The sequence below is a fragment of the Conger conger genome, chromosome 7 (genome assembly GCF_963514075.1).
Source record: "Conger conger chromosome 7, fConCon1.1, whole genome shotgun sequence".
Classification (NCBI taxonomy): Eukaryota; Metazoa; Chordata; class Actinopteri; order Anguilliformes; family Congridae; genus Conger; species Conger conger.
Window position 1 is genome coordinate 51676202 of NC_083766.1, and position 12329 is coordinate 51688530.

At 44.3% G+C, this 12329-nt stretch overlaps 1 protein-coding gene across 1 annotated transcript in view; it reads right to left on the reverse strand.

Moving 5' to 3' along the window:
• Positions 1-12329, reverse strand: part of ddx10 (DEAD (Asp-Glu-Ala-Asp) box polypeptide 10) — a 117610-nt gene that overhangs the window by 11483 nt on the left and 93798 nt on the right. The window contains exon 18 of the mRNA XM_061249412.1: positions 3127-3263. Within this exon, the coding sequence (XP_061105396.1) occupies positions 3127-3263 (137 nt within the window). The remainder of the gene's footprint in view (positions 1-3126; positions 3264-12329) is intronic.

Genomic DNA, 12329 nt, shown 5'->3' on the forward strand with positions numbered 1-12329 from the left:
CTTTTCCCATAGATAAACCTTACGCATTGAGGGTGCCATCCTTACAGTACGTGCCTTGGGTGCAACATGCACCGAGAGCGCTGATCCAGCCAGAAAGTAATAAAGCAGGGCGGGGCAGGCGTTGATTATGCATGTAGCCGTGGAGACTGGCCAAGAGTGAGCAGCCAGGTAAGAACAGGGTCATTAAAAGACTGGGAAGGAGAGCAGTAAAAACGCGAGGAGAATAAATAAGCGGGCCTGGAGCCGTAAAGCACATGCGGGAAGCAGCTGCCCGTAGATCTGTGCGCAAACTGGATGGAGCCCACTGATTTACGGGGCCCGGGCCCATCCTGCATGCAGCGTGTGTAGCCATGCAGTCAGCCCTGGGACAGGGGCGTAAATCAGGGGGGACGGAGCCAAGCGCTCTGCCTGGTGGGAGCACGGCCAGCCCTGCCCCGCTCTGCTCCGCTCCGGAGGAGAGAGAGAGGGAGAGAGGGGGGACAGGGAGGAGAGAGAGGGAGGAGGAGAGAGAGAGGGAGAGAGGGGGGAGAGGGAGGAGAGGGAGAGGGAGAGAGGGGGTAGAGGGAGGAGAGAGAGGGGGAGAGAGGGAGAGAGGGAGGAGGAGAGAGAGGGAGAGAGGGGGGAGAGGGAGAGAGGGGGGAGAGGGAGGAGAGAGAGGGGGAGAGAGGGAGAGAGGGAGGAGGAGAGAGAGAGGGAGGAGAGGGAGGGGGAGAGAGGGAGAGAGGGGGAGGAGAGAGAGGGAGAGAGGGGGAGAGAGGGGGAGAGGGAGGGAGAGATGGAGAGAGGGAGAAAGAGGAGGGGAGAGGGGGAGAGAGGGGCAAAGGGAGGGGATGGAGAGAGGAATGGAGAGAGGAGGAGACAGGGAGAGGAAATGTGGGGAGAAGAAGGGATGGAGAGAGAAGAGGAAAGAGAGAGAGGAAGGGGGAGAAATAAAGAGAGAGGGGGATGGAGAGAGAGAGGAACAGAAGGATAGAGAAAGCAGCAGAGAGGCAGGGAGAGGAAGGAGAAAGAGGGAGGGAGAGAGAAAAGGAGAGTAGGACAGCGAGGGAGAGAGTGAGATGGAGAAAGGGTGGAAAGCAGTGAGAAGTAGAGGCAGGTAGAAAGAAAGAAGGGTGAGAGAGGGGGGAGGAAGAGGAAGGGGAGAGGGAGACAGGCAAACGTGGGAGACAGAACTACTGAGTGACTATCGAGAGAGGAAGAGAAAAAAGGACAGGGGTGAGAAGAGGGAAGATAGAGAGAGCGCGTACTGAAAAAAAGGATAAAAGGAGTAACAAAAAAAAGAGTGGAGGAGGAGGTTGGGAGTAAGGAAAGGGCAGAAAAACGGAGGTACAAAATAGAATCTGAATCACTGCATTGCGCCCCGCTCTCAAAGTGAGGCCACGTACTGCAGCCACGCAGCTCCTAAAACCACTTTATATCCCTGACAGTAATTACACATTCCACGGGCCGTCCGCTGCAGCCTCGCTGATCAATGTTTTACATTAGCCATGTACAAAGGGACGCTTTTTCCATCCAGGGCAGCAACTCCACTCAACAAGTAATGCAGAGCTTTTCAATAACAGCCGAACCGGGTAAGCGATATGGTACCGCATGGCTAATGACAGCGTAAAGACACTAACGCCCACTCGTACAAAAAAAAACTAACCGTACAGGTATAGAGAAGCGTTATATAAAATGCCAGAACAGATGGAGTTATGGGAACATGTGTTGCATTTATACTGATTACCATATATAATAGTGTGATAGTGGGAAGAACATGATTCTAATGGTCTGTCAATGTTGTTTAATGTTCTAGACTAGTCCTACCTTACAGTTTGTGTCAAAACAGTAGCAAACTGAAAGAAAGAAGATTATAAAAGAGATGGGCCGCCATCTTTGCTTGGACCAATCACGGAGAAGGAGTATGCTCAAGAGGGCCAATAAAAATGCTTTATGGTGCATGCAAGGTAGGTATCAGTACACACTGTTATTACATTCACAGAAAAAATAATTTCCTGTGACTCAACTTTCCCTGTTAGCTAAAACGGTGTGAGAACTTAAATAATTTAATGGACACAAGAAATGGATTTTCAATTATTTATATAAAAACTAAAGTGAATAACTGAGACTTTCTTGGACAAACCAAGCTTTTTCCTCAATCTTGTATAAAATAAAATGATTTCATCTAATCATACAATACAGATTGTGTTATTCATCATATACGGTCTTTTTTGTTTATCTTTATTAAGGGTGCAAATATTTTGGAGGGCAGTGTGCTATGTAAATGTCCTTGTTACTGTGGAAAAAATGACAAAATGTTTCCATTGCACAATTATAAATGATTTAAAAGTTTTCTATTAATAAATAATCTGTACATTTAACTCTTGATGTCTTATTTAAAGATAATTTAAAGTCACTTTTTCTGCTGGAAACTAAACTCAATTAGAGACTTCTGGGTACCTAGGTAACCTGGGTAACAGACTAGAGTAGGCGATAGCAAACTGTAGTTTTTTTGCAAAAGATGCATTCCAGATGGCTTTGCCTAGCGTTGAGACTGTTCCACCTCTCTTTCAGGGGTCCGGCTTCCACAGAACAAGACGCAGAAGAAAAGGAAGCCTAACAGAGATTACCCACAATGCCTTTCCCCTGAACCGCTCACCCTGCTCAACCTCGTACCAGCATCAGCGCGACAGGGGGGCCTGCTTCCCAGAAAAGAGCACCGCTGGCCGAGATAAATCACTCGCAACGCCAAAATCTTCTTTACTGAATTATATGATATGCTGTACTCCTGTGCCCTGGTTTGTCTGTGTACCGTGCGTTCAGTGGTATGCTTAACCTGACAAAACCCAATGTAAACAAAAACGAGTGATTGACAGCACTTCTAGCGGCCGGGCAAAAAAATTCAATTGCACTGTTTTGCGAGTGGAGCACCCACAGTAAACCCACGTATTGATATTTTAAATGAAATTTACGTAATGGAGCGAATTGCGGTCCTTCAGAGGTGCTCCAGACACATTATACCGAGCGTCAACGCCTGGTTTGGCCTCCCCTACGATGGGTAATTAGCGTCAGTGAACATATGAGCTTGTTGAAAAGTTCCCTGTCTACTTGATGAAAGTAACCCTTCGGATACAGCGATATTCCCACCTGTCCCGGTCTTCCGACTCAGAGACCACGTGCTTGTCCGGGTCGGGCAGAGAGCTGGGGTCGAACTCTTCCTCATCGTCACCGTGGTCGAGGTATGCCACTGCCTCCTCTTCGCTGTCGGACTCGCCTTTCTGCTCCTGAAAGAGACCAATGACACCAAAGATCAGTCACAATGTAGACTTGGGCAGGGAGAGGGAGAGACTCTTACATGAAGAGCCAACTTGGACAGCTACTCTATGGGAGAAATGCATGGTCAGGTAGTGACAAGAACCAGTGCTGAACAAGTCCACAATGCAGAACCATTATGAAGTTTTGTGTCTGCAGAGGGGATTGGTGTATCTGAAGACCCAGAGCCCCCCCCCCCTCCCCCGACACACACACACACACACACACACACACAGACACAGACACAGACACAGACACAGACACAGACACACACACACACACACACACACAGACACACACACACACACAGTGGTCCAGTGATTCTTTCATTACAATGTGCAATCTCCCACGAGTTCTATCCCCAGTTCCCCACATATCAACAGCAGACCTGGGGCAAATAATTCTGTGAAATATCACAATGCCTTTGGATGCCAGTACAATCCCGCAGGCTCCGGGCTATTTGAAAGGAAAAATCAATTTGCAGCAGATTTGCGAACAGAATTCCTCTTACATATGACCTGACTTTTCGGTCAGTGACACGGTTCTATGAAAAAAGATCTGTAGGATCGTTTTCAAGATTTACTTATAGCTACAGAGTAAAGGCATATCATATACACATTTGACCCAGGCCTGGTCGACTGTACAGTACATGCAAATGTAGAAACAACAAAAATATTATGCACCAATTCATGCACAGTACGTCATTCAGACAGCCTACCATAATTAAAGCATAATGATGCGTGATCATTTTGTTAAAAACAGGAAAAAAAAAACAAACATATGTTATACATATGTTAAAGTGCAATATACAAATGCACGCATGAGATGGCAACATGGTTGCATCAGCAACTGTAAAAAAATATGCAGTATATGCAATCCATCAGTTGCAAAACACCACATGTCAAATTATACACTAATGTTATATTATGCTTCAGTTTAATGGGTGTAATGGTACATTCAAAAAATGCTGCCAGTAACATTATTTAGTTAGTTACAATAGCAAGAGAGCTTAATGGTTTGCAATCCAATACAGAAATGTGCCTATTTTTAGAGCTGCAAGGCAGACAGGGCAGGTAACAGAGTTCTTTACCATGGACTACAGTATCAGCCCTTGAACAGAATATCTTAATATGGTAAGTTAATGGACCATGATGCACTGCACTGGGTGGGTTTCCTGGGAAAAGAACGCAGGGCTTATTCTTCTGGATCACCGACCTGCAGATTCACCGATCTGTAAGCAGACTGGCTATATACTGTAATGGACATAGTCAGTGAGCTATGTTAGCTATACAGATGATTTAAAGTCCAGTGAATCGGGGCTCTTGGGTGGAATATGCCGTTGAACGAGTTTCCTCTGGCTGGGACTCCCGTGGGGAGATGCGTGGTTCGCTATAGTGCGGCCCTGGAGTGGGGGGGAGGGGGGGTTTGGTTGAGGGAGTTTTCCTCGCTTCGCTGAGCAATAACGACTCCTGTGGTTGAGTAGGTGTCTACACATGCGAGATCCACTGCAGTAACTTAGCAGCTCAGCTGGTAGACGGCAGTCAGGATAGAGATGGCTGGCTGGAAGCCCTTCGAAGGACACGTTAGTGAGCAGACTAACGCAACAATATATTTTATCGCCAGTATATTATTATATAAATCGAGGCTATTCATTTGCTGAAACAAGGACATTTCAATCAGGCCGATTTCTTTGATTTGGGTTTCACTGATTTCATAATGGGTTTCCAGTGCCCTTTCAGAGTACAGAATTATCATAGAACTACACTTGCTGACCACAACATAAACCACATAAAATTGTATGTTTTGCCATCAGCAGTAGGGATAGAGAATTGAAAAGTTAAGAATAGAGAGTGGAGTTCTGTGGTCCATGAGCACTTGGCACAGCTGCTAAGTGATGCGGCACAAAGGGCCAGCATCAGGAGGCCCTCCATCTTGTCCCTAAATCCGATGTGAAAGGTTTCATCATTTTCAAGATATAGTCACATCTAAAGAGTGATAGTATTTCAAATACGCATTTGACCTGGCCTACTGTACATGTATAATGTAGAAAAGCACCATCATTAAAATATTATGCACCAATTCACACAAAGTCACTCAGACAGGCTAGCATAATTACTTACTGTAAAAAATATTTAAAAAAACATTTAAAAAAAGATCTACTGAAAGTACAATAAAGTTCTACAATGACAGCATGATGATGCACGACAATTTTGTTCAAAAGGGGGGGGGGGAAGAAACCTACACAGGACAATTAAATTCTCCATGATTGTAGGTGAAAAATTAAGAAATGAAAAGACAAAGAATGGCTTGTTCTCAAAGCCGTACACAACACATCACAGACGGCAGCATTACACGGGAGTAAGGGCACGGACTGACATTTCAAACATCTCCTCTTCAAAACATTTTCTTTTGCCAAATAAACTGCAGCAGTTTTACATAAACCAAAACACTGCTGAATAATTAAAAAGCAGTGGTAAAAACCCCCTGCATCCAACAAAGCAAAAAGTGAAACAAGTAATCATTAAAATATCGCCTCAGGCAAGGAAGAAACTATACAAACCAACAGGAAATGTATTTACCGGTCGGTATGCGCGTATGTTTTTCACACCGAAAGTTTGACTCATGGTGTAACACCTGGTGAGGACCTGAATTCACGGAGAGCCGTGACAGCAGCAGACATATGCATGCGGCGAAATTCAGCCCCGAACATCAAAGTATTCCTGCAGCCTCAGTTCTCCCAGCATGCATCTGTCACTCTCTGATCTGCAGGCGGCTAGCTGGACCTCCACATCACAGAGCTGAAGGGATTGATTTCTCTCACCGGGGACGTGGCACAACCCGAACGGAATACAACCGAATCGAAAAGGGGCGGGGAAGGGGGGCGGTTTGGGGAAACATCACGGGTAGCGGTCTTGTGTTCTGGAGCTTGACTACGGTAAATTAGTTTAAAGTACCTCACCTCCACCCTACAAATACGACTCTGAGAGCACTGTGTCTGTGTGAGAAACAAGAAGGGTAATGCTAGATGAAAGGGAATATAAAGAAAAAAAATATATATATATAGAATGTCATTACCCAGAGTCCCGATTTAAATCATCGTTCAGTATGCTCGCGTCTGGGAATCTTTATTTTCAATGGCGGTGACACGCTTTCATGGTAAATGTCTGGCTTGTCAGAGATGATACCGGCAAGCGGCAGAAGCCTCTAATAAAAAGTGACAGGGTTAAGAGACCATTTCTCACATGGAAAAGGCAAAGTTCCCCAAAGACATTCAATTTTCAGCAACAAAAAAAAAAAAAAAGTCACAGATAATTTCCCTTCTGTCATTGCCAGGCGCTGCAATCACAGGACCTAAAGAGCCAAAAGATAACTCTTTTTTTTTTTTTACCCCAACAGTATTTTTGAGAAAGGTTAAAAAATGTAGGTCCAGGAAGCAAAAATATCAAAGTGCAGTTGCAAGCCCTGTACAGCACATTGTACAGTCCAATCCCAACCGTTTTTGTCCCTGTCAGTATTCCAGGGCAGACTCTAAAGCCTGATTTATTCTTTGTTACACAACCATTTCGACAAGCGTCGTGCGACAAAAATGAAAGTGTTACATGACGTTTTGCATAGGCCCGCGGGGAGGGTTGTGCTGTCTCTATGGTAACAAGACGTCGAACTGCCGTTTACATTTGTGAAAACACGGCAGCACCGTGCACCGTAGCCTATCCACGACAATGAATTTCAGTGCTCCAATCAAGCTGTCCAATCAACACTGTGCATCAAAGTATGACATTATGAAGCAAATTTGAGTGTCGTGCGATCATGAGAAAAAACTATGTCGAGCGAGACTTTTCCCATCGAAAATAACATTGTTTTTTGTCAAAACGATTTTGCCACAGAGTATAAATCAGGCTTAACGCCACGGGAGTGGATGGATGAGATGGCTACAGGTGTCCCATCGGCTCATCCCGCAGATTCTGAAATATCCAATTATTTGTTTGACGGGAAGAATACCACTACAGCACTGGGCGCGAGATAGCTCCCGGTGCTGAGGATTAAGTCATCTGGGGGCTTGTGCTCGATGATATTTCTCCACAGTGTGCGGAACTCTCCAGAGAAAACAGGAACCGGGGCCCAAAGCCTCTTTCCTTTCCTTTACGCACAGCGGCCGCAGCGCAATTACCTCCAGAGCGGCGGCTCCTGGATTCCACGGTAATTACGCGAATATATTTTGTTTTGAAAGCCGCGACGGCCGGGCATGCGACGGCATCGACGGTGGATATCTCCGTAATTAAAGTCTGATGCGGGCGCGAGTGCAGCCAGACAGGCTCATTTACAAGTTTACATAAAAACGCGCTCCGGATTAAATTCGGCAGGCTTCACTTTGTCTGCGTTTAGACGAGGATTAATATGCATATTAATGCTACGGTTTGACTGACTACCCGCTACATTGCATGGTAATGCCCTTGCGTACATGAGATTTATTTCATACGGGTAACAGAGACCTCTGAAAATAATTATTTTAACACATTTAGGGCTAGCTTCCCAGACAAAGATTAAGCTTAGTCCTGGACTAAATTGAGTTTGTACAGAGAATATCCATTGAAAAATAACTTTAGTCTGGGAATAGGCTTAGTATGTGTCAGTGAAACTGGCCTTTAATGGAATTATCCTTTAAGAGCCAGACGATGAAGGAAGTCTTATATTTCATACATGTCACGTGACCTCTTGCTGTGAAATGTGGTATGTTCACACACCGTAAACCTGGAGGAATGTGTCAACATGTCATCAAACTCACCATCTGAAGGAGTTCCTGAGCGATATATCCCGTTAAGGCTGACTCTCAGTCAGGATCTAACCCACGATGTGAAATAATGAACACCATTCTGGGTCATGTTCACTGGACCCAGGTTAAATTACTTGTGACTTGCACATCATTCAAATACTGAACAAACCAAAAACTACTTTGACTGTTCTGGCAGATTCTAGAAATGAGCTGAATTAACAGGAGAGCCAACGTAAGATTATACGAATATATCATTGTCCTGAAGGTAACCAGGTCTCTAAGACGCCCCCTCCCTTCCCAAATCAAAATGTAATTTTGTCATCAGTCAGCAATCGATCTGAAGCAGGAGTAGAGAGAAGGCGGACAGGATAGTGAGTGCAGAGACATTGAGTAGGCAGCTTCATTTTGACTGGTCTTTGATGAGGTGAGCTGAAACCACTGGGTGGCCATTTCAGAGATGGAGGGATCTGGTATGGATGACCCACTGGACATGTCTCGGGCCCTCTACTCTGCAAGGTTCTCTGACCCCTGGATTATCAGCCGTGGGCCTGACGAAAAACCACTTTCCGTGTACCTCAACACTTGTTTTTGGGCATTTCCAAGAAAGCATCCACTGTCTTCATTCACAGTCTCTAATGACGGTACTCCCTTGACATGTGTGAATAAAGCAGAGGATACATTTGTGGATATAATTACTTACGTTTTTGCTGAGGCATTCCACAGTGAATACAGTGCTGTTTGCTATGAATTTCATTTCAACAAACTCTCCATATAAAATAAAATAAAATAAAATAATCGTTCATGGAAAACACATCAAGGAGATTGGGGTGGTCAAATGGAGAGCTGGCTTCTCATTGGTTGTAAAGGTCTGTTACTGTGCCCTTCCTGTCAGCTTTGACCAGTCTGGCCCTTCTCCTCTGACGTCTTTCATTAACAACGTGTTTCTGCCTGCAGAACTGCTGCTCACTTGAAGTTTTTTGTTTTTCGCACCATTCTTTGCAAACACTAGAGACAGGTGAACCTCTTGACCACGTCTGCATGCTTTTATGTATTTAGTTAACAAGCTGGTGTATAGGTCTATCTAATAAAGTGGTCCCTGAGTGTATATCCAACAGCATTTCAGCAGGAAAAGACCTTTGAATTCCTGACACAAAAAAGCACTTCAAGCACAGAGAGCATGGCCATACAGATGCATTGAAGTCAGCAGTCCTGTCAAGGATACAATACCTGTCCCCCTATAACAAAGATCATTTTTCAAAGGAACCAAAAGACTTGCACTCTGAATCTGGCAATACTCAGCAGGTCCGTAGAGCACAGTGATAGACTATTGATAAGCAGAGAGACTATACAGCAAGACACACGGTCTTTTAAATTTGCCAATACATTGATGGATCCAAAAAGCCTTATTGATCAGCTTTAAACAAAAAAAACTAAAAAACCTGCCAAAAAAACCCCCAAAAAACCCTGCAGTAACAGGCTTGTAAATTAGGTCTTCAAAACTGCTCATTACATCCACTGAATATACTTTCTGGGTTCTGTCAGAGAAGGGGAATAAAAAAAAAAAAAAGAAATGAAATGAAAATAAAATGAAAATAAAAATCAATGTATTGACAACACTGAAGGACAACCACAAAAGAGACGTCAAACAGAAAGTTTCCTGTCACCAGGAGTGAAATTACAGTGAATGGAAGGAGAGGTGGAAGTTAAACAACTGATGCCATTTCTAAGACAATTTATAGCTGAGCAGGCCTGAGGCAATCCTCCGAGGACCTTAACTTCAGCTCCATGTTCTCTGCTGCACAAATTTCATTCCACGTCAACAGTAATCCCATTCACAGAGGAAACGCCTTCTCCACTTTACATACGCCTAAATTAAGCTTATCCTGTCCACAGAGAATTCTATAAATAGACAGACATCTTGTTACTATTTGAGAATTCAGTTCTCAAACACGGAAGAAATGCATTTTGTGTCTTGAGAGATGAGCAAGTTATGAGTGTGTGCTTCTTTCACAACATGAACTCCTAGCTATTCTAAAAAAAAGCAGTGCAATGACCTACAGTACAATAATCTTAAAAACTGAGCTTGTTTGAATAGGTGACAGAAAAACAGCACTTGGAACAACATAGCATTGTAGTTGAAATTTCCCCTCTGGGTTCTTTAAAACAAGTAACCATTCACTTTCAACATAACGGTTGCCACAACAGAAGAGATCCATGACGATAAACCAAACAAAGTTCTGTCTTCAGCAGAGATCAGAGTTAGGCAAAATGTGCCTTAAGCAGCCATGTCAGTCAATTTGTCTGCAGGCAAGCAGTCAAAAGAATGCTCACACAATTCAACATGGGACCAAGTACCGCACATTGCACATGAGGAATGCCCGGGGCTCCATGACTACAGCACTGGCAGTGATGTGTATCCTCAATGGTTTCTATAGGTCATTTCTGATTACTTCATTTTCTGGACCCCTGTAGTCACCTGGTATTAACACCAGCTGGGCCTGTTTGGGAGAGCTATGGGTTTCATAAGTGCAGTCTCTTCAGACTAATCGGATGCTCATTTCCATAGGCTTCCGATCTGTCCTGGAAGGTCTGGGAGTCACCCGGAATTTTTCACCTACTCCCTGGTACCCGTAGGCAGTCAAAAATCTCCTGCAAATCAGCAAAGAGCACCGTTGGCAGGAGTGAAGCTTAAAAACTTGCATTATCCCATACGGACAAACGGTCGGGAGTTGAGGAACCAAAAAGCGCATGAATGAAATGAAATGTGTCCTCCGGTTGGTCTCCTGAAAATATTTCTTGCAAGGATGTGATGCCCGTTTCCACATTCATAACAGTGAGTTCCGTCTCCCTAGCGCGTGTCCAACTTATGAATGTTCACAAAAAGGGAGCGAATAAGTACAAAAGACTTTCTGCACCGATATGTCCCTGGATACGCCCTTCACCCAACAGAGCCTAGCCGATACGCAAGGGGACAGAAAACACACAGGAGCCGAGGAACTGTGATATGTGTGAGCGCTGACATTCCCATCGGCTTCTGAGGATGACATTGTCTCAGATTTAGGAGATCATGGTCCCATTTGTGCTATGCCCTCCTATGGGACTCTCGCCTGACCTAGAATTATCTTCAATTTGCAGTATCTTTATGACTTATCCCAGGGTCACCTTCTTCAGAGAGGAAGTCTGTGTTCCATTTTTTATTTTTTTTCCCTGATGCCACTTACGGAGGCAAGACATGTCCCTCACTGGCTCTATGACTCACACCCTCGCTAGCCGAAGTGCTCCAGCCCATAATAACAGCTTCACGGGGAGAGGGTGAAAAGGCCGGCAGAACCCTCCTATCAACCACAGCAGCTTAAGCATAGGTCTTTCTTTCTTAATATAAACAAGTTTATTTTAAACCAATTTTCTGTTCCATCCCAATTCAGAATCGAAATTGCGGCCCTCAAGTTGTTGTTGCTGGTGCTGGCAGGGCCTAGCCTAGCCGAGCTCCGCGTCGGTGGTGAGTTCCAACTCAGCCACTCAAAGACCCTCAGGTTCTTGTTTCCAAAAAAACAATGCTTTTATGTGCACTTCTGAGCCGAGGCTACGCAGGCTGAGTCACACGCACTGAGACCCCTCTCAGACTGCCGGGTACTGACAGTAAACCGCCTGCACTCAGGAATTCAATTCCATTCCAAGGTCCATTGCAATTTATAAACACTCATTACATTGATTTGTACTTACTGCTGCACTGGACCTGATGAGAATCCGTTCTTTTCACCTTTAAAAGCAGTGACAGACTGACCTGTCCAATTACCCGGGCCGCATCTAAGACGTCCTTGTCATTAAAAATATTTATTGCGGCCATGATTATGCAGTTCAATCATGAGCATTCAATCACAGAGTAAAGGCATAATATGCTATGCTGATCACTGCCTTATTACAATCAAGGAATGTAATAAGTGACCTTCTACAAATATACCTTCAGTAAATTACGTCTGATTACATGTCAGTGCCATACATTCACAAGACTGAAAATGGCTCTTGACTCCTAGCCCCTGTTCTCTATTGAAATGTTTTTGAATGCTGTATAACAGTGTTATCTGCCTTAAGAAAATACACAGATTTTTACCGATAACTTTAATCTAGCAGGTTGGTAAATACCTGGATCCGAATGCAATTAACCCTTTGAAGAGTAGGTTTTTTTGGAATGGTTCTTCAAAATTCAAAGTCAGTGTTCTTGAAATCAGATGCTTTCAGCAACCAGCAATCATTACATCAGCATTAG